We start from the raw sequence: 23,272 nt of genomic DNA, 5'->3' as shown, positions 1-23,272 counted from the left end.
GTACAAAGCATGTGAAATGAAGAATCAACCCAGGTGCTTATAGTCCACTATAATTATTTTACTTGGATAAACTTGGAAAAAAGGTTCTACCACTAGTTTTTTTCAAATTACCTCTTCTTTCACTTTATAACATATCAGTATACATCTTTTGCTAAATGTACAGCAAATCTAAGAAATATTATTCTATAATGTTGTGTGTTTGGGGGAATTAATAGTGGCATATGTCCAGAATCTCCTGAAATTAATTTTGAAAAATGAAAGAAAACCAATAAGGAAAAAGTCATTCCAATTTGCTAAGTGTATCAACACCAATTTCTTCAACCATAAAGACATCATTAATGCCATCTATTCTTGGTTAGCTCTGTAGTTGTGATTAATTATTAGCTGTATACAAATCAACAACAACTTCGTAACTTTTCTCTTAATTTCTTTTTGTTTTTTTGTTTTTTAAAAAAAGTTTTTATTTTTAAACAAACATAGACAAACAAGACATATAACATAAAAACATCTTCCATTATGTACAGTGTGTCAATTGTTTACAAGATTTTTGTGCATCCTCTCAATAATCATCACTTAAACTTTATATAAAGTCACAAAGTCAATCAGATATATTTATATACATTATTATTATAGTGCTTCATTTATTTGACTTTCACTATTATTTCTTCATTTTAAACCAGGTATTCTAAATATGGGTTTATTTATGTTATCATAATTCATTACATCATCTTCAATATATCCAATAGTAAAGTATTTTTATATCCTATTTAAAATCATTCTATTGTTTTTGTATTGGTAATATTCTCTAATAATTTTCAATTCCATGTTTTTTAAAAATCTAACCACAGATAAAATAAATCCCATATCCTATAAAATTGTTTATCTTCTTGTTCTCTAATTTCATGTCAACGTACTCATTTCAGCACATTCCATTATTCATATCATCAATCTAATATATATGTATACAATTATTATAATTATTAAACATTCATTACATCCTTTTTATGTGAAGCATGCTATTTTTGAGATTTAAAATATAAGTCAAATGTTCATAAGAATTAGTGTTTCCAAGCCTCCAGCCTCTAGGTGGCAGTGTTACTTCTTTTACTTCTGCTTTTACCCTTCTCTCTGTTCCGAACTTGAGAGAAAAAAATGTTTAAAAAGTAAAATCCACCAGAACATTGCAAAAAGAGATTCTTGCTCCACAGATACAAAAAGTGAGGAAAAATAGAAGGAGGAAAAAAGAGACCAGTCGAATTTAAAAAGTAAGAGGCATTTGTAAGAATTCCATCCAATAAAAGAAAACGAAGTTGGGGAAAGAAAGATAACACTTTAATTTTAATACAGGCTTAATCTGCCGCTTGCTCTCTTCTGTCTTCAATTTTAATTTTGCTCTAAGTCTTTTTGGGTATTCTCTTTTCCAATAGTAATTTTTTTCTTACCATTTCGACGCACTCTTTCTCCTGCTCTGCTTCCGTTGCAGGGGGCTGTCCCAACCTTGTGCAGCCTCAATGGCTGCTTCTCTTGTAGCTGGAAAAAAGAGCTTCTCCTGGATCAATCAGGGGCTTTGCGATGCCCCTGAGATCAGCAGGACGTGCCCTTCTCTATCACCATCTCTATGGGACGGTTTAGGTCCAAAAAGGACCATCCAGCAGCAGAGATATCAACAGCTATCCTGGAGCCCCAAGATTGCATGTTGTGTTATAGCGACATCAGCCCCGCCTCCCTCTTAATTTCTTTTTGGAATGTTGTCAAACATGATGGCTTATACACCACAACTGCATTTCACACAAGGAAGTATGCAGCAAATATAACAGTAGATAATACTGAGTCTTTGGTATATTTTGCTTTTTGTAGTTTCTACAGCATTTTGATTTCTTCATGACATTTATTTCTCTTCCAAAAAAGAATGCATTGAAGGTGGAAGAAGGAAGAAAAAAGTGAAGATTGTTCTTTCATGAAATGATAATTCTTGTGGCCTTTGGTTTTCTGTTTTGTAGAAAACAAAATGGCCTCTGAAAACAAGACCTGTTTCTTCAGAGAATGGCCCAGATTCCAGAAATACTTTTTCTTCCAGGGCTTAACCTTTTAATACTGCTTCACATTCAATACTATATAGATTTTATGGTATTAGCAAAGGACTTTCTTCAGTATGAAGCCCTATATCTACATATGCATGGCATATGATATATAAAACCCTACTATTCCTCCTAAATTCTTTCTCTTAGCTTTCTTCCTCCAGCTTCAGAGATAAACCTTTGCAACATTTAATGTATCCTGATTTTCTATAAAGCAGTTTTAACTTATAAGATTGTATCCATTTTTCTGAGACTCCACACTGGAGAACCACACAGGTAAATGCTAAGCTGCCCACTAGTGAGGTAACAGCAGGATATTTATTACTTAATCTACAAGAAAGAAATACAAAAGACTATTGCAAACATTTGTCAGAAGCTTCAAGAAACCTCAAAGGAAAAATTGCTCTTCCAGCTTTCCACAGCCATAAAATTTTAAAACCAATACAAGTATTTCGGGATAAAGTTAACGGTAATAACCATCTTCACACTTTAATCTCACACCTAACTGGTTTCTGCGTTCTGTTGAAACTTGAGAACAAAGAGAAAGAACATAATCAATATTAGATTAAAAAAGAAAAAAACAATTTTTAAAAAAGTATAACAGCTTCAATAAATATCTGACAGATTATGGGAAAAATAGTTTTTATCCCATGAACTGAAAAGGAATTGGTAAGTACTGAAATTCTGGCACAATGGGTTGCATTCTCTTTTCTTGCAAGAAAAAAGATCAGCAGCTGAAACAAATGCAGTTTGTAAGTATCCCAACCATAACAGATGGCACATTACTTCTGAATTACATTTATTTTGCTTACCACTTACAACAGAGCTAATATATCCATATGTCACTTTAAGAGCTCTCATTTCTATTTAAGCTGTACACATTTATCTTGCCTTTGATTTATCGGTCAGAAGTTTGTAATGTGATATCAAGTTAACAACAAAAACAACAACAAAAATTCTGGATGACATGAGATATTGTTTGCCCGTTAAAATAATAGAATCATTACCTTAAGCCACATAACTGTAAATGATAAACAGTGCAATCTAAGTTTCAAACAACTTCTAAATGGCTCAATTAATTATGATGAACAAAAGAATAGGTAAAATGGCCTTCTTGTACCCTTCAAGTCACCTTAGAAAAACACATAAATAAAAACTAGATGCAAAGCAGCAGATCAGTATGAAAATTTAGAATAGACAAGTTACCAGTGGAAGCAAATTTCTCAGCTAATTTAATGGCATTAATAATACTCAGTATCTTAACCAGATTTTTTTTTAAAAAGCTTGCTCATGTTGTGACCAAATCAGATTACAACATACAGGCATTTTTAAAACATGCTTTTGCTACATGGGAGAAAAGAGGAACAGGAAATGTTTCACTCCTGTTGCCATTCTGTCTGTTGTTCTCTTGGTTGTTGTCATTGTTCAGTCATTCAGTTGCTTTGACTCTTCATGTTATCTTGCCAGTGCTGCCTATCAACAGTCTCTTTTCTGAATGTTTGATAGCTCACATTTGTATCATGAGGACCCAGATTGTTGGGGGCAATATGCAGACTCTGTAAACCACTTAGAGAAGGCTGTAAAGCACTGTGAAGCGGTATATAAGCCAGAGGTGGGTTCCTACCAGTTCGCACCTATTCGGTAGAACCGGTTCGTCAAATCTACCGAATCGGTGGACCTGAAAAGCAGGCCACACCTACAGAAGAGGTTCCAAAAATTTTTGAAACCCACCACTGGTCCTTGGATATGATTATTCTACACTATCATGCTCATATTTATAAAACTCAGTGCCTCTGTGAAAGGTAAGGATGACTACTGCGTTTGTGGTGCAATCAGAACATTGCGTATGTTGAAGTTGTTTTAACGCAAACCAAAGATGCCTTTTAAAAAACAAGTTTACATCATATTCTCATGCATGTCAGTGCTTTGTGTGAGGTAATTTAAGGTGGTTCTGACAAGTGTCATTGGCATCTTCATATCTGGTCACATAGGCGGCAAGCCACTCCCACAAAGGAGGCCACACCCACAGAGTAGGTTCGAACAATTTTTGAAACCTACCACTGATATAAGCCTAAGTGCTATTGCTATTAATCTAGTTTCCTTATTTTCCATTGCCTTTTTTTTTGGTAGCCTTTGAATTTCCCAAGCATCAGTCTCTCCAATGACTTGTTCCTTCTCATCGGAAGTCCAAAATAAACTTCAGTTTCATTATTAGTGCTTCCAGTGAGAAGTCTGGGTTTACTTCATCTATTTTTTCTCAAGAAATTCTCAACCAATTTTCTCCAACCATCCAACTCAAAGGCTCATAATATTTCTTCATCATTTTTGATGGTTCCGCTTTCATAGTCCTATGTTATGAGTGGGAAAACCATAGTCTTGTTTGTTCTCAGTGTGAAATTTATTCTCTTTTATTATTTTGTCTAGATCTATCAAAGTCTTTCACCCAAGCAGCAGAGTTTCTCTTTATTTCCTGGCTATAGACAACATTCTTGTGCATTTTTGAGCTTAGAAGATAATGTCTGTTACTACTTCAACTTATTTTCTGCATATCTACATTGGGTTGGTATAGTCTATAGTTGAACATATAGTGTTCAACATAGTTTTATTTATACATGTAATGTTTAATTGAATAGCTTATCTACTTTGTATTGAATGTATCAGAATTCTTTCTAACAGCCCAATAAGATAAGCCAGTGTTGTTATGCTACAGCTTGGGAGAGGGAGAATCAAGTAGCCGAGGTGGCACAGTGGTTAGGGTGCAGTACTGCAGGCCACTTCAGCTGACTGTTATCTGCAGTTCAGCGGTTCAAATCTCACCAGCTCAAGGTTGACTCAGCCTTCCATCCTTCCGAGGTGGGTGAAATGAGGATCCAGACTGTGGGGGCAATGTGCTGGCTCTGTAAACGGCTTAGAGAGGGCTGAAAGCCCTATGAAGCGGTATATAAGTCTAACTGCTATTGCTATTAGGTAAACATATTTAAAGGGTACTGTAAGGATACAAAGCATATGTTTGTGACATTTAAATATATAATGATTAATTCATAGTCAGGATGGAAGAGCTGGTCAAAATCAGGTAAAGAAGGTCACTGAATGACCTTGACTTAATTATTGCCTTTCTGCCTAATAATCTTCGCAGGACTATTTTGACACTGCATTCAATTCTGGAAGTAATACTGTATGAAGACCATTATAGCTAACTGAACTGAATTCAGAAGAAAGGAATGATTATTAATGATTAGGGAAGACAAGTGCTTTTAGGAATGTATAAAGGAAGTGAGTGTGTCCAGCAGGAGGACACTGGTTGGATGTGATAGTCCTTTTCAAGATCCTTGAAAGGTTTTCTGCAGAAGGTAACAGAAAGTAGGCTAGATCTAATGCGATTAAGTTACAGAAGGATATTGTCTAGAATTTCAGAAATGTGGAAACCAGAAGGAATTCTTGAGGGTAAGAATTTTGGTAAGAAGTTTGACAATAAAATACATTCTTCAGAAAGATGGCAGCTTTTCCAAATGAAGATGCCCAAGCCAAGAGTAGATAGCCATTTACTGGGGAAGTATTACCTTCAAATTTCATATTCAAGCAGAAAATTAGACTGCAGCCTATATGAATTTTGTTAACTCTGTGATTCTATGATAACAGAACTGGTAAAGCTCATACTGTATGTACTGTACAGTGCTCCAATCTCTGGGAAGAAAACTAGAAATGTAATTAAATATTCATTTCAATAAATTAAATATTTAAAAATAAAATTTAAAAATAAAATAAAATGTTTTTAAAAACCCTCCACAGCACACTATTTTTTCAGTACAGCAGAAAAAAAAGTTCTATAATAATTAGGATTTCCTGAATCGCCCCATCATTTTGATGAGATAAATAAAGGACAAAGGAAAATAAATGTACCTGAAAATGTTCTGGCTTGTCTTCAAATAGCCTATCGATATACTTATAGTCAGCATACATCCAGTATTTACACAAATCATAACTACTGAATGGTCCAGAAGGACAAGGCTGCTGTCTTCTGCTCCAGGCCAGAAAATCATCAAGTGTAGCCTCTGCATATGCACACTCCGTTTCGAAGAGAGGAGCCGTAGCTGTATCAGAAGAGACAACATTACATGCACATTAAACACAACACCAATAATAAAAGTTAGATATGAAGCAAAGCACTTTAGGAGAGAAAGCAATAACTTTCTCTCTCAGCCTTAGACTGCTGGTTAAATGCAATATAAAAACCACAAATGAAATTACAGCAGTTTATAGAAGTTTCAGCCGAAGATGCAGCATATATGACAATGTTCATGCGTAACTTTTTTTTTTGTTTTTTTTAACTGCTGGGAGCCTTTCTTGTGCCTAAGTCTGTAGATGAGGTTTTGCATTTGCCTTTAAACTATATCTAATTCTTTCAATAAATGTTTGTCCCTTTTGGAGTTTCTGAATTTTTCATAATGTTGCCACCAAATCTCATCAGGGCTTCGTGTGGACCCTACTGATATATAAATGGAATCTACAGGAGCAAATAACAAAAAACCTGCTGCTTGCTTTATGTACTACATAAATAGTCACTGAAAACACAGAGTGCCAGTAGGAAAAAAAGAACTGCCTTCTTAGAGTCAGTAATTGGTTACCCTGTCTGTAGCTGTAAGAACAGCAATCCGATCTTCCAATAGTTGCACATTTGTTTCAGGATCCAAGCTAATTTGGGCTTAGATTTTGGTGCATGATCAATGAATGTGCCCAAGTCCACCATCATTTAAGTCAGGCCTCTCTAAACTTGAGAACTTTAAAACTTGTGGAGTTCAACTCTCAGAATTGTCTGGCTGGGGAATCCTGGGAGTTGAATTCCACAAGTCTTAAAGTTGTCAAGTTTGGAGAGCCCTGATTTAAGTGATGGGGAATACTGAGCTTCCCCAGTGCCACTAATGTGTAGACCTCTGTCAAGATTTAGAGAATTGCTTAAGCATCCTCAGTGAGAACTTTGTTTTAGCCCTAGAGCAGGGGTGGGATCCTACTGGTTTAACAACCGGTTCGCTGAACACATGCTTTGCACACATGCACAGTTCACAGTTCCCTCACCACCCTCCAGGCCTTCCGCATAGCCCTTAAAACCTGGCTATTCCGACAGGCCTGGGGCTAAAGACTTGCAGCCCCACCTCGAATGGTATGATTGTTGTGCTTTTTTATTAACTGTGTATGGTCTTTATGTTTTGTAACTCTGTCTGTTTTTCCCCTCCCTTGAGTTGTGAGCCGCCCTGAGTCCCTTTCAGGGAAAAGGGCGGCATACAAATAAAGTAAAATGAAATGAAATGAAATGAAATTACTTCTGCATTACTGCTTTGGAGGAAAACAGCTGAGGCATGGCAATCCACCGCTGCACCAATCAGCTGGGCTTCAGAAAAGGGAATATAGGTGAGTATAGTGCAGGGACGGGCAGGCAGGCCCAGCTGAAAGTTGGAGTGAACCAGTTCACCCCCATCCAATAGTCACCCGAATCAGTCCGAACCGGTAGAATTCCCTCCTGCCCTAGAGTCTATGCCTTGTTTTCAATTGCTTTCGAAATTCTCTTCATTTACCATTCGAAGATGCTGATTTCCTAGTTGTGAGGCTCTTTGGATATGGGCCTCTGTTAAAATCCCTGAAATGTTTCCTTTCCAGCCAAGAAGCTTAGGTCTTAGTCCATAGAAACACAAGGTTGTTGCCTTCTACTAAGTCAATCTCTGATCCATCTTGGCTGGTGTTGTTGGCATGGATTAACAGCTGTCTTCCAGGATTACAAGCCAGAACCTTTTGAGCCTTGCTGGCATATCAGAAGGACTGAATTACATTTTTATTTCTTGCATTTATATAATGCCAGAATTAGATATCTTTCACACTCAGACTGCCTGTTGCATTTTTCTGAGAAAGGGAAATGAAATAAAAAGCTGGAGGATCAGCGGAGCCATCGTGACTTAACCTCATATGAATGAATTAAGGCATTTGTTTTATACAATGGCATTTTTTAAACCAAGGGTCTAGAGTTCACTTTGGATTACAAGCAGCAGGTTCCTCAAATATTCCCCAGAAACATTTCTCTTTCCTATATTCATCAGCAAAAACTGTTTTGTTCAGCTCACAAGGGGAGACATTTAGTATGGCTGGCTTTTAACAGGTGTCGAATCTGTAGGCTTTCAAACCAGTCAGTATTTGAGCTTTTGGGGACTGAAATTCTCACTGAAAATAAATAGCCAGGTATTCTTCCGTCTTTTCTCCTAGACAGGATTCATAAGAGAGAAGAAAATGTTGTGCATATATAGTCTGGGAGTCAGCCTATGATGTTCCAAATAAACATTTTTAATGCTTTTTTCCTACACTGTTTAGATGAAAATTCAGTAGGTTACCGCTAAAAAAGTAATCATTCCCCCATAAAAGTATTAAGTACCACTACTTTTTTGCCATTTTACTCCACAAAATAGATTTCATTGTTCATTTAGGAAAGAGCTTTACTCCCAATAATATATTTTTAAAGAAAAGTAAGGCTATATACATGTAGATGATAGTATAGTGTATTTAATTCTTGGGGACATTGAGACATTAACAAACTCTTTCTTTGATAATGCAGTAGTTCTCTAGTTTTTCTTCACCCATGGATTTAAATACCTTTTGTGGACATGGACCCCCCCCCGATGTATCTGAATATTTAAATCATAACATTTCTTCAGGTTTTCAAGACCCCCTGTGATGACATTGCACCCCCTTAGGGGTCCATGGACCACAGGTTGAGAACCACTGTGATAATCTTTAGGATGTTTATCCCACCCAAGACCTGCTGTGCTATGGTGGTGGGTGGTGGGTGTTCTTGGGGGGGGGGAATCAAAAATGAATCCTGGATTGTGCACTAGGAGTATTTATTCCCAGCAGTGTCACCCAAGGTGTGAAGATCATCCTTCAACTAAGCAGGTGCCTATATTGAGCAGCGTAACTATAGGAAGATGCCAGAAGCAGATGATCATCTTAGTGTCAATGGCAAAGATATCAATTTATTGTGCAGGGAAGGCAACCCACCCCTAAGAAAACCACATGATAGAAAAGATAAAATGAATGACAATATACTGCTGGATGATGGACCCCTCAGGCGGATGACACTCCACATGCTACTGAGGTCGAGTTGAGGATCTAATAGTGCGCGAATCATATGTCCATAAACCAAAATAGTAATAATACACTCTGGATTAGTGCGCTTGAAATTGTGATTTTATTTATTTCAAAATGACCGGTTTAGTTCAATATAATAGCTGTTTTGCACCTGTCTTTTGCAGTACTCTTTTCAAATTTGGATACTGTTTTCTTTGTAAACAAATTACTAGTCTACATAGACAGATAACCTATCTAGAATCTCTAATCTGTGTGCTCTCCAAGCAGAAATTAGGTGTCCAATTGGGCCATTCCACTCTACGGAGATGCCATGCTATTAGCCCCCCCCCCCGCAAAGATCCTGCAGGAGAAGAGCAGTCTGGACAACCGTGGGATCTGGCAGGGTGAGAGCTGTGAACCATAAACACAAAGCTTTTGCTGTGACCCAGCATAACAGATATAGCGCCCTTGCTCACCCCAATGGGGATACTAAAGAGACAGGTCAAGGTAGTTGTGATAATGATGACTCAAATAAGCACGTGATCATGGTCCAAAATGAAGAACTTACTTTGGAAAGGCAAAATAGGGAACCAGGTATCACACATCAGTTGCATGAGAAGAGCAAGGTACGCAAAAAGAGAAGTCACCTTCTGGTTGGTGATTCAATCATAAGGGATGTAAATTTAGGAAAGGATATGGAGGTTTTAAAAGAGGTCAGGTGTCTGCCAGGTGCTACTGCCAGCAGAGACAAGAGGCGTATTCTTAAGATAGTCAAGAATGCAACTAAGGACTGTGATGTTGATACTATTATACACCTTGGCACAAATGAGCTGTCCCAAAAAGATGTACTTTCTGTGAAGAATGATTTCCAGAGCTTGGGGTATGAACTTAGTAGTATAGGTTGTAGGCTTATCTTTTCAGAGGTTTTACCAGTATATAAGGGGGGAAAAGAGAAGGTCCAGTGTGTAGCAGAGTTTAATGTGTGGTTAAAGGAGTGGTGTAAAAGGGAAGACTTTGGTTTTATTAGTCATGATGTCTGCAGCTCGTCCAATGAAAAACTGTACAAAAGAGATGGTTTTCACCCATCCAAGAAAGGGACTGAGTTACTTGGCATTAAATTCACAGATTTTCTGGATAAACATTTAAACTGAACAGCGGGGACGGGGACAGAGAATTAATTGATACAGAACATTTTTGTCCCCAGCAATCTAAAATTCATAGGGGTATCAGTGCATGTAACACAGATGTTTGTGCGGGTAAGATTATCACTCCCGCTGTCAAACAAAACCAAGCATTTAATAGTGAATGCCATACCATGTGCATGAATCATACAAGAAAATAGGGGCAGTCAGGCATAACACAGGTTATGTAGAAAGTAAAACACAGGGTCAATCAAAATGGACTCAAATGTCTATACACCAATGCACAGAGTATGAGGAATAAACAGGGCGAATTAGAAATTCAAGTAAAAGAGGGCAGATACGATATTGTTGCCATTACAGAAACTTGGTGGGATGAAACCGAAAAATGGAACATACAGCTAGAAGGATTTAAATTATTTAAAAGAAATAGACCAAATAAAAGAGGAGATAGCCTTTGCTTTGCTGCTGCTTCGGCTGACATTGAAACAGGGAGGGGGGGGCATGGTATTTGGGAAGGGAATCATTATGTGCTGGAGGAAGATTCTAGACGCTGATCTAACCATCTTACTGCGCATGTGGAGGAAGGGAGTTTCCCGCCAAGGTTAACTCTCCAGCATTCCATCCTGGTGATGTTTTTTGAAGATATCTCCCACCTGACTGTTGGGTGAATTATAATTGGACTATGGGCTGGGGTGCCAGGGGAGGGGATTGAATTATACATGATATTCTTTGCTTTCGCTCCTAATTAATCAGATTCAGTTTAGCTTCGCAACTGTTCATTTGTAATTAGTAAAAGTACACTTAATTTCAAACAAATGGAGTTGAGTGGTTTCTTTCCTGGTTATTAAATGAAGTCGCACTTGACAATAAGCTGAATCTCACCTTGCACCCAACCCGGAGCGAACAACTACCGAGGGGGGTGCCTTCATAGAAAGAAAAGAAAATGTCTTTGCATGAAAGTGACCAAGAGGAAGACTTGGGTGCAACGGCAGGACCATCTCTAACAGAAAGACTAGCCGAACTGAGAGTGGAAGAACCTGCCGTCCATCCCAGATGGACCTGGGGTGTGGGAAAGAAAGAGGAACCTGAGGAATTACAAGCTGGAGTCACGAGAAGGAGGCCAAAGAAAAAGCCAGCGGCTGACTGGAGTGGCTCTGGAGAGGAAGACTACAAAATCTCCCACGCCATAAGGCTCCTTGAAGAGGCATGGAGTGAACGCCGAATTAGAGAGAGAACTGTGGAAAGGAGGGGCATCATGCTGTGAATTGCCACGTCAAGCTGACCCAACCTGCTCCACCCCCCCCAGAGGGAAAGGAAACCTGAAAAGGCTCCAGGAAAGAGGAAGGAGGCCGCCTTCGCTGCTGAAAATGTTTCTCGACGCTTCGAGCCAGAGGAGGAGGGAGACGAAAGCCCCAGCTCGTCTGACGACACTGATGATGAAAATTCTCATCGCTGGGTAAGTTCCCGCTCTGGCCCTATGCTTATCCCAATTGAGCTTAGAGTGCCCTCTTCTGGCGCAACAGAAAAACTTCTGGCCCTGTTAGATTCTGGGTGTTCCCGTTGCATGATAAGTCCTGAAATGGTTGAGAAGCTGGGCTTGAAACTAAAGACTTTAAAAATCCCTATTGCTTTTTGCCAAATAGATGGCTCTATTGCGGGAGGCGGTCCTGCTCATTTTTCCACTGAACCCATCAAGATGTGGATGGGTACCCACCAAGAGCTAATAACTTTTATTGCAGTGCCTGGCATGGACTGGCCCCTTATTCTGGGACTCCCCTGGCTCCGTAGATGGAACCCGCGCATAAACTGGAGGGAGGGGTGGTTGCGGATTCGAACAACCACACCCCCAGAGGGAAAAGATGAAGCTCCAGCCTCTGATACTACTACCCCCTCACTGGCATCCAGGGGGCAGGAGAAGATTGAGGGGGAGGAATGAATACCAAGGGAATATTGGGACCTCAAGGATGTTTTTAGTGAAAAATCTTCTGATAAATTACCCCTTCACACACCCATTGATTGCACCATTGATATTTTACCTGGAGTAAAGCCTCCAAAGCCCCAAATATATTCCATGACCCCTAGGGAGATGGAGGAAATGAGGAAATTTATTGATAAAAACTTGGAATGGGGCTTCATTGAGCCAGCAAGGCCCAAGGTAGCAGCTCCAGTATTGTTCAGGGAAAAGAAAGATGGCTCCTTCAGATTATGTGTGAACTTCAAAAATTTAAACTGCATCTCTGCTCAGAACCTGTACCCCTTACCACTGATGAAGGACATGCTGGCCCAACTGGGGAAGGGCCGAATTTTCACTAAATTGGACCTAAGAGAAGCGTAGTATAGAGTCAGAATTAAAGAGGGGGATGAATGGAAAACTGCTTTCAACTGACCCCTTGGTTGTTTCCAATTTCAGGTAATGCCATTTGGCCTCCAGGGGGCACCAGCAGTCTTCATGCAGTTAATTAATGAGGTTTTACATGACCATCTTTACAAAGGCGTAGTGGTCTATTTAGACGATATCCTTATTTACACAGAAACACGTGAAGAACACATGAAACTTGTTCGCACAGTTCTGAAAAAAATCCAGGCGGCAGAACTCTACGCCAAATTGTCCAAGTGCGAATTTCATCAGGAGAAGGTTGATTACCTGGTCCATCACATCTCCCACAAGGGAATTGAAATGGACCCCGCTTGTCAAGTGCGACTTCATTTAATAACCAGGAAAGAAACCACTCAACTCCATTTGTTTGAAATTAAGTGTACTTTTACTAATTACAAATGAACAGTTGCGAAGCTAAGCTGAATCTGGTTAATTAGGTGCGAAAGCAAAGAATATCATGTATAATTCAATCCCCTCCCCTTGGCACCTCAGTCCATAGTCCAATTATAATTCACCCAACAGTCAGGTGGGAGATATCTTCAAAAAACATCACCAGGATGGAATGCTGGAGAGTTAACCTTGGCGGGAAACTCCCTTCCTCCACATGCGGAGTAAGATGGTCAGATCAGCGTCTAGAATCTTCTTCCAGCACATAATGATTCCCTTCCCAAATACCATGCCCCCCCTCCCCGTTTCAATGGCAGCTGAAGCAGCAGCAAAGCAGAGGCTGACAGGAGGTGGAGTTGTACTATATATAATAAATAATTACCTCTCTACAGAAATAGAGCACAACAAGGATGAGAACTATCTTGAATGCATTTGGGTCAATATTAAAGCTTGGGGGGGGGGCAAATGACATTGCCATAGATCTATACTACAGGCCACCCAACCAAGCAAAGGAAGTAGATGAACTTTTTGCTAGTCAGCTAATTCAGGTATGTAGGAAGCACACCACAATAGTAGTGGGAAATTTTAACTACCCTGACATCAACTGGGAAACAAACTCTGCACCAAGTGGAAGATCCAACAGGTTCCTAAAAAACCTAGCAGACAACTTTGTTTCCCAAAAAGTAGAGAAGGGAACAAGGTGATCAGCCATATTGGACTTAATTCTCACTAACAGAGAGGAAATGATAGAAAGTGTTGAAGCCACAGGAACCCTGGGGGCAAGTGACCATGCAATATTTGAATTCAACATTATGCAAACACATGTAGTAGAACAAAGTGAAACTAGAGTCTTGGACTTTAAGAGAGCTAATTTCAATAAACTTAGAGTGATGGGAAAAATTCCATGGATGAGAATCCTCAAGGGGAAAACAACTCAAAAAGCTTGGGAAATTTTGAAAAATGAGATTACAAAAGCCCAGTCTAGCACAATACCAATGAAGAAGAAAAATAACAGTTCCCAAAAGAAACCAGCATGGCTGCATAAAGAACTCTCTGACAAATTGAAAGACAAAAAAGATAAGTATAAAAAGTAGAAAGGGGGGGGGGCATAACTAAAGCAGAATATCAGCAAATAGCCCGAGCATGTAAAGATGAAGTGAGGAAAGCTAAGGCTCACAATGAAGAAAGGCTTGCTACAAAAGTAAAAAAATAACAAAAAAAGCTTCTTCCAATATGTTAAAAACAAGAAAAAAGTTAAGGAAACAATTGGTCCATTGCTGGGAGAAAGTGGCAAGGAGGTGACAAGCAACAGGGAGAAAGCAGAACTATTTAACTCATGTTTTACACCTGTCTTTACACAAAGGGATAAAACAGTCCAACCTATCAAAAACAGCACCACAAAAATCAGATTAGGAACACATTGAAATATGGAAGAAAATGGTAAGTGAGCACCTGTCTACCCTAGACGAGTTCAAATCACCAGGACCGGATGGATTATACCCCAGGGTTCTGAAGGAACTGGCAGATGAGATCTCAGAACCACTGAACTATATCTTTCAGAGATCCTGGAGCACCGGGGAACTACCAGAGGACTGGAAAAGAGCTGATGTGGTTCCCATCTTCAAAAAAGGGAAAAAAACAGATCCAGGAAACTACAGATCTATCAACCTGACCTCAATACCAGGAAAGACTCTGGAAAAGATAATCAAGCAACGAATTAGAGAACACCTAGAAGCAAACAAAGTAATAGCCAAAAGCCAACATGGGTTTGTCAAAAACAGATCATGCCAGACTAATCTTATTGCATTCTTTGATAATGTGACAAAATTAGTGGACCAGAGGAATGCCATCGATATAGTTTATTTGGACTTCAGTAAGGCATTTGATAAAGTAGACCATAACGTACTACTAGATAAAGTAGAAGAATGTGGGTTAGACAGCACCACCACGAGATGGATTTGTAACTGGCTGACCAACCACACTCAATGTGTAGTCCTCAATGGAACTGCATCTTCATGGAGGGAAGTATGCAGTGGAGTACCCCAAGGCTCTGTTTTGGGCCCAGTACTCTTCAATATCTTCATCAATGATTTGGATGAGGGAATAAATGGGGAACTCATCAAATTTGCAGATGGCACCAAGCTGGCAGGAATAGCCAACACTCCAGAAGATAGGCTAAAGATACAGAAGGATCTTGACAAACTTGAACATTGGGCACTATCTAATAAAATGAAATTCAATGGTGAAAAGAGTAAGGTTCTACATTTAGGCAACAAAAGCGAAATGCACAGGTACAGTATAGGTGGTACCTTGCTCAACAGTAGTAACTGTGAAAGAGATCTTGGAGTCCTAGGGAACAACCATTTAAATATGAGCCAGCAGTGTGCAGCAGCTGCCAAAAAAACCAACACAGTTCTAGGCTGCATAAACAGAGGAATAGAATCAAGATCACATGAAGTGTTAATATCACTTTATAATGCCTTGGTAAGGCCACACTTGGAATACTACATTCAGTTTTGGTCTCCACGATGTAGAAAAGATGTGGAGACTCTAGAAAGAGTGTAGAGAAGAGCAACAAAGATGATTAGGGGAGTGGAGACTAAAACATATGAAGAACGGTTGCAGGGACTGGGTATGTCTAGTTTAATAGAAAGAAGGACTAGGGGAGACATGATAGCAGTGTTCCAATATCTCAGGGGTTGCCACAAAGAAGAGGGAGTCAAACTATTTTCCAAGGCACCTAAGGGTAGAACAAGAAGCAATGGGTGGAAACTAATCAAAGAGAGAAGCAACTTAGAACTGAGGAGAAATTTCTCCTTCAAGAAGCTTCTTCATCTCTCTCTAGATGGTGGGGAATGGAAAGATTTATATTCCTTGCAGACAGCTGGTCATTTGCATTATTTTAGGGAGTTGTTGAGGCGACCTGGAGGTTTATCTGTGTGGTCAGGGTCAACCGAGTAGCGGAAATGATTGTGGAGCTTTCTTGGAACTGTTGAAATGACTTGTTGTAGACTGGAAATAGATGATGTCATATCCCTCCCCCTCTGTTGAGAAAGGGCTGTTCAGTTTTGACATAGATGATCTCCATGACCCCTCTTTCAAACCAGTGCTCTCTGTCCAAAATGTGGACTTTGCTGTCTTCAAAAGAGTGGACTTTGTCTTTTAAATGTAGATGGACTATTGAATCTTGTCCTGGTGGGTTTGTTCTTCTCTGTTGTGCCAGTTTATGAAGTGGTTGTATTGTTTCCCCAATGTTCAGATCTGCACATGGCTCATTGCATTGTACTGCATACATAGGAGAATAACATTAGTATGCCAAAGGATGCCGCTAGACAGATGGTAACCAATTAAGAAGAGATCTAAGGAAGATGGACCGTTTATACTGGAACACTATACAGTAGAGATGTCAACATTCAAGATACCTTAGAAAATATTCCTTATTTACAAGAACCTCTTGTATTGAAAGATGATGCTAGATCAGCACTCTCTCATTACCAAGTTGGAAGGCTAGAGGAACTAATGTAACACCTACTGAAATATGGCAAGGAGCAGCACAAGAACTAGTCAAAATATTAACCAAGCTATGTTAGCAAATCTGGATAATGACACCATGGCCAACTGATTAGACAAGATAAATCTACATTCCAATACCTAAAAAGCCATATTTGCCAGCATGCGAGCTTTCAGCTCCCCAGCTCTTTTTCAGCCTTCCAGAGGGCCGGGGGAAGCCATTTTTGCCCTCCACAAGCTTCAGGAAAGCCTCCTGGGGAGGGCAAAAACTCCTTCCTGTGTGGAGGGGGTTGTGCGTGCATGTGTGTGGGGGGGGTCGCACATGCATGCATGGGGTCACATGTGCATGCACTTGTGGGTGGGACGCATTAGATTGTGCGTGTGGGCACGCACACACAATCTTGGCAAGCCTTTACAAAAAGGTTTGCCATCATTGTGATAGACCAAGCATGAAAGCCTTGGGAAAAAAATACAAATGATGTGATGTTTTTCTATCTATAAAGATCAGAATCATACAAGTCACACTATGGTATGATATTCCCTGTGATTTTAAAGAAGCAGGATAGGAAGAGTATTGACTCCTTTGAACCTTGTTATTGGAGAAGTTTCCTGAGAATAACTAGGACAGTCAAGAAAACAAACCAATGGATCATTGAACAATCCACTTAGTGTCTCACTTGAGGCACAAATAATTAAGCTCAAATAATCACATTATGTGAACCCCCCAGATCTCTGGAAAAGGCTCTATATAAAACTAACAAAGGTGGAAGAATCAGTATAAGGTAGATGGATTCAGTTACAGAGGCAATGAAAGCACCATTGGGAGGCTTGAGAGAACAGGTTAGGAATTGATCATTGTGGAGAAAATCTCTCTATATGGTCGCGAGTCAAAAATAATTTGTTAGCATAAAATCAATACAGAGGTGGTATTTAGCAGGTTCTGACAGTTCTAGTGAAAATTTTGAATAGTTTGGAGTACCGATAAATACCACCTCTGACTGGCCCCAACCCCATCTATTCTCTGCCTCCCGAGTCCCAGCTGCTCTGGAGGGAATGGAGATTTTGCAGTAACCTTCCCCTGGAGTGGGGAGGGAACGGAGATTTTACAGTATCCTTCCCCTGGAGTGGGGAGGGAATGGAGTTTTTACAGCAGTGATAGCGAACCTATGGCACGTGTGCCACAGGTGGCACACGGAGCCATTTGTCAGGGCAAAGGAGGCGCTGCCCTGTCAGCTGGCCAGCGCGCATGTGCACGCTGGCCAGCTGAGTTCACCCTTTTTTAAAGCCATTTTTTGCCCTCCTCAGGCTCCAGAGGCTTTATAGGAGCGCAAAAAACCAGCCCTACGGGCAAACTGGAAGTTCAGGAATGGACTTCCAGTTTGCTCGGAGGATCATTTTGACTGGTCTGAAGGCTTTAGGCAAGCCTCCTGAAGGTTCCTGAAGCCTCTGGAGCGCTTAAAACGACCCTCCGAGCAAACCGGAAGTGACTTCTGCTTTGCTCGGAAGGTCATTTTGACTGCTGCAAAGGCTTCAGGGAAGCCTCCTGAAGGTCCCTGAAGCCTCCGGAGGGCTTCCGGGGGGCTGTTTTTGCCCTCCCCAGGCTCCTATAAAGCCTCTGGAGCCTGGGGAGTGTGAAAAAAGCATGCAAAAAATGGGGGGAGCACCTTTAGTGCACGCATGCGCACTGGGGGGGGGTGTCGCACTTTGCATTATGAGTGCGGCACAACCGCACACGACCCCCCTGCGCTCTCCCCACATATGGCACGCGAGCCAAAAAAGGTTCACCATCGCTGTTTTACAGTGTCCTTCCCTTGCCACGTTCACCAAGCCATGCCCACAGAACCAGAAGTAAAAATGTTTGAATTCCCACCACTAAATCAATAATATGTCAGTGCTTATCTATATTTTAAAGACATAAATCATTGTAAAAACTAATGATAGATTTCTGTAGGATGGATTTCCTACATCAACCAAACACATATTCCACCAGGGCATGAAAATCATATTTGAATCCACTAGCTTTCATCTTTTTGTGAACAAAAATCTGTACAAAACTAGATGGGCTTTTGGTCTCCTCCAGCAAGATTCCCTTTCTGTTCTTATTCTCTTAAAGCTTAAAAGTAAAAACAGATTTTAAAAGCTGGCAAGACATTTTTCAACATCACTGCCTATAACAAAGGTGCGTATTAACATGTTTGCTATTTTTCAAAAATTCCTTTTTTTTACAATTGCTCTCCACCTATTGGCATTCTTTTATCTTGTCTGATTACCTTTAATTCATACCACAAAAAGGCAGATAATACTGCAGTATCGAGATGACAAGGACCTTTCTATACAAAATATCATCAATGGCAAGGGCAATTTCAATGGTGATGCATGAAACTCTTTCAAAAATATTATTCAGACAGCCGGTGGATATGTCTCTTCTTGGAATAATAAAGAGTACTGAGAGCCTCTGAACACTGCCAATTGATGGAAAAGGAGGTGAGCAATTTTAGTCAATTCCCTTTATTTCCTATTGCCCGCCCGATGCAATTGGCCATATTGCTCTGGAGTCTCCCCCAACCCTTGAGCTGACTTTAAAAAAATGCAGTGAGAGAGAGTGATCTGGAAAAATGGGCAAGAATTGCTTCCCCACTTCTTAAAGTGAGAATGTCCCATGAGTAAAAGTATATTCATATGGACAATGTTCTGAATTTCTAATGTCTTATTAGAGAGAAAGCAGATGGCCTGACTGTTATTGACTTCCCACTAATCTCAAAAAGCTAAGCAGGGTCAGACCTGATTAGGATTTGGGGGGGAAAACAATAAGAAAACTACTAAGAAAAAAAACAAAACCTAGGACTGGTGCCTAGTCTGGAAAGTAAGCAAATCAGTAAATGGAAGGCTCAGAAGGCAGCAATGCCTAAACAGTTCAGTGTCTAAGCAAGACAGTGATGTGTCTGGAAAGTCACCAGATATCAAGCTTGACTCAAAGGAAGCTTTACTGTGTTTATTATATAATAAAGCTTATAACAGAACTTCTCCTATATGACAAACCTTGGGAACACAGAGGATGAAACAGGACCATTAAAGGAGGGGAGACAATTACAGAAATGATTCCTTAGTCCAGGGGAGTGGGAAAGCATGAGAAAAAGATGCAGTAACTCCACCTGTTGATATGTAAAAATATCTACAGACCCCTCACATCCTGGGCATAAATTGTTTCAACTTCTACCCTCAAAACGACACTATAGGGCACTGCACACCAGAACAACTAGACTTATGACTATAACCATGTTGCTTGAATCTTCCAATTTATATTGTTTTATATGTTTACTAGTACGGTTTGATAGCTTAATCTGGACTATCACTAAGTATATCTTTTTATTCTTCACGAATGTATTTTATTCTCATGTACGCTGAGAGCATATGCACCAAAGACAAATTCCTTGTGTGTCCAATCAACCAATCAATCCGTATTTTAATAATTACGTGGGGACTGGTTGTGTGAGTGTCTGAGTATGCTTGGCTCGGAGGACCTGCTAGGGAAGGCGGGGGGTACCGGGGTGGTTGGGGGGACTACGGCCACGGGAGTGGGTCGGAGCATTGCGGTCGTGACAGGGAGAGGCAGATACGGCGGGGACCTTAGGGCTAGCCATTACCGGGGAAGGAGGGTTCGCTACATTACAGAGATCCCTCCTTCCGGCCCTTTGAGTCCCACTCCAAGACCAGATGGCGCGAGTAGCCAGGACCCTGGTCTCAGGCTGCTGTTGCTAAATGCCAGGTCTGTTATCCACAAGGCTCCCCTCGTCCGGGACTTAATTGTTGACGAGAGGGCAGACCTGGCATGTATTACTGAAACCTGGCTGGGCACAGAAGGAGGAGTCCCCCTTGTAGAGATGTGCCCAGAGGGATTTCAGGTGCTTCATCAGCCGAGAGCCCAGGGAAGGGGTGGCGGTGTGGCTATTGTAATCCGGGAGTCTCTGTTACCTCGTAGGGTCCCTGCTCCGGAGCTTGTCGGGTGTGAGTCCCTGCTGATAAAGTTGGACCTCAAGGGTCAAGTGGGTTTGCTGCTAACGTACCTGCCTCCCAACTGCGTTGCAGCATCCCTCCCCTCGCTCCTCGAGTCAGTAGCCGAGCTGGCAGTTGAGTTCCCCAGGCTTATAGTTCTGGGGGACTTCAATTTGCCATCGCTCGGTGAACGCTCTGATGGGGCGCAGGAGTTCATGGCTTCCATGACAGCCATGGGCTTGACCCAGGTAATTCGGGGCCCAACCCATGCAGCGGGTCACATGCTCGACCTCGTATTCCTCTCGGAGCAGTGGATGCGTGATCTTGGTCTGAGGGGTAATGAGATCATACCCCTGTCGTGGTCAGACCACTGCCTACTGAGGCTTGACTTCCGGAGGCCAAACCCCCACCGTAGGGAGGAGGAACCGACCAGGTGGTTCCGCCCCAGGTGACTTATGGACCCATTGAGGTTCCAGACGGAGCTTGGGGTCATTCCTGATACTCTCGCCCACAGTTCGGCGGAGACTCTGGTTGCCGCCTGGCATTCGGCGGCGTCGGAGTCTCTTGATCGGATTGCGCCACTACGGCCCCTCCGGGTCAGTGGATCCCGGAGGCCCCCTTGGTTTACCGAGGAGCTCCGGGAGAAGAAACGCCGGAGGAGATGCCTAGAGCACCAGTGGAGGTCCGATAAGTCCGAGGCGAACCGAGCACTTCTAACCACCTGCACCAAGGACTACGTCCGAGCATTAAGAACTGCCAAAAGATCATACATTTCTGCCTTGGTTGCGTCCGCCGAGTCACGCCCAGCCGCCCTGTTTAGGATAACCCGCTCCCTCCTTAACAGGAGGGATGCGGGAGACCCCTTGCAGGGTAGGGCTGAGGACTATGCTCAATTCTTGGCGGACAAAATAGCTCGGTTTCGGTCGGACTTGGACCCCACCGCAGTAGATCCAGCCGAGACACAGGAGGACCGCTTGGCAAATCATCTCTGGGTTGAGTTCCAGGATGTTGCCTCTGGGGATGTGGACAAGGCCATTCGAGCTGTAAGTGCCTCCACCTGTATTCTGGACCCGTGTCCCTCCTGGCTGGTTGCCAACAGCAGGGAGGTGACACATGGCTGGATCCAGGCGGTCGTGACCGCCTCCCTTCGGGAGGGGCACTTCCCCGCCGTACTTAAAACGGCGGTGGTGAGACCCCTCCTGAAGAAACCATCCTTGGATCCAGCCATTTTAAACAACTTTCGTCCTGTCTCCAACCTCCCCTTTATCGGGAAGGTTGTTGAGAAGGTGGTGGCCTTCCAGCTTCAACGGGCCTTGGAGGAAGCTAGTTATCTTGACCCCTTCCAGTCCGGCTTCAGACCTGGTTACAGCACAGAAACCGCTTTGGTCGCATTGACCGATGATCTCTGGAGGGCCAGAGATGGAGGCTATGCATCCATCCTGGTTCTCCTTGACCTCTCAGCGGCTTTCGATACCATCGACCATGGTATCCTTCTGCGACGACTGCGGGAGGTGGGAGTGGGAGGCACTGTTTTACAGTGGTTCTCCTCCTACCTCTCGGACAGGTCGCAGTCGGTGTTGGTCGGGGGGCAGAGATCGTCCCTGAGGCCCCTAACATGTGGGGTGCCACAGGGTTCGGTCTTATCCCCCCTACTATTTAACATTTACATGAAACCGCTGGGCGAGATCATTCGGAGGCACGGGATAAAATACCACCAATATGCGGACGATACGCAACTGTATCTGTCCGCCCCGTGCCAACTCAATGAAGCGGTGGACGTGATGAACCAGGGTCTAGAGGCCGTTAGGAACTGGATGAGCGCTAACAAACTGGTACTCAACCCGGACAAGACCGAGTGGCTGTTGTGCTTCCCTCCCAATAATTTGGCTAATGTACCAACACTTAGGCTGGGGGGTCAAATTTTACACCCCTCAGATAGGGTCCGCAACTTAGGAGTCCTCCTGGACCCACAGCTGACTTTTGACCACCAGCTGTCAGCTGTGACCAGGGGGGCATTTGCCCAGGTTCGCCTGGTCCGCCAGTTGCGGCCCTACCTAGACCGGGAGGCTCTCACAACAGTCACTCGAGCCCTTGTGATCTCTAGGCTGGAATACTGCAATGGGCTCTACATGGGGTTGCCCTTGAAGTGCATCCGGCGACTACAGTTAGTCCAGAATGCAGCCGCGCGAGTGATAGTGGGCGCACCGCGGTTCGCCCACGTTACACCTGTCCTCCGCGAGCTGCACTGGCTACCTGTTGGTCTCCGGGTGCGCTTCAGGATACTGATGACCACCTTTAAAGCACTCCATGGTAGTGGATCTGGGTACTTGAGAGACCGCCTCCTGCCGATTACCTCCCTTCGACCAATTCGATCGCACAGACTGGGCCTCCTCCGAATCCCATCTGCCAGTCAATGCCGACTGGCGACCACACGGAGGAGAGCCTTTTCTGTTGCAGCTCCGACCCTGTGGAACGATCTCCCCGCTGAGATCCGTACCCTCACCACCGTCCAGACCTTCCGCGCAGCCCTCAAGATCTGGCTCTCCCAGGAGGCCTGGGGATAGGTTCCTAATTATAGGTTTAGGTTTATAGGTTTTATTAGAATTTGTAGGCCGCCCTTTTCCCTGAGGGGACTCAGGGCGGCTCACATAAAACCGGGGAGGGGGAATACAAACACT

General features: G+C 42.3%; 1 protein-coding gene across 1 annotated transcript in view; it reads right to left on the bottom strand.

The window, feature by feature from the left end:
* The window catches only part of HSPBAP1 (HSPB1 associated protein 1), a 97,747-nt gene that overhangs the window by 22,522 nt on the left and 51,953 nt on the right, over positions 1-23,272 (bottom strand). The window contains exon 3 of the mRNA XM_087711829.1: positions 5,979-6,169. Coding sequence (XP_087567955.1) covers positions 5,979-6,169 — 191 coding nt within the window. The remainder of the gene's footprint in view (positions 1-5,978; positions 6,170-23,272) is intronic.

Source organism: Thamnophis sirtalis, unplaced genomic scaffold (assembly GCF_051295495.1).
Source record: "Thamnophis sirtalis isolate CommonGarterSnake01/CBP01778 unplaced genomic scaffold, rThaSir2_p1.2 scaffold_1, whole genome shotgun sequence".
Classification (NCBI taxonomy): domain Eukaryota; kingdom Metazoa; phylum Chordata; class Lepidosauria; order Squamata; family Natricidae; genus Thamnophis; species Thamnophis sirtalis.
The sequence above is the reverse complement of the archived record's forward strand: the minus strand, read 5'-3'. Positions and strand labels throughout refer to the sequence as shown.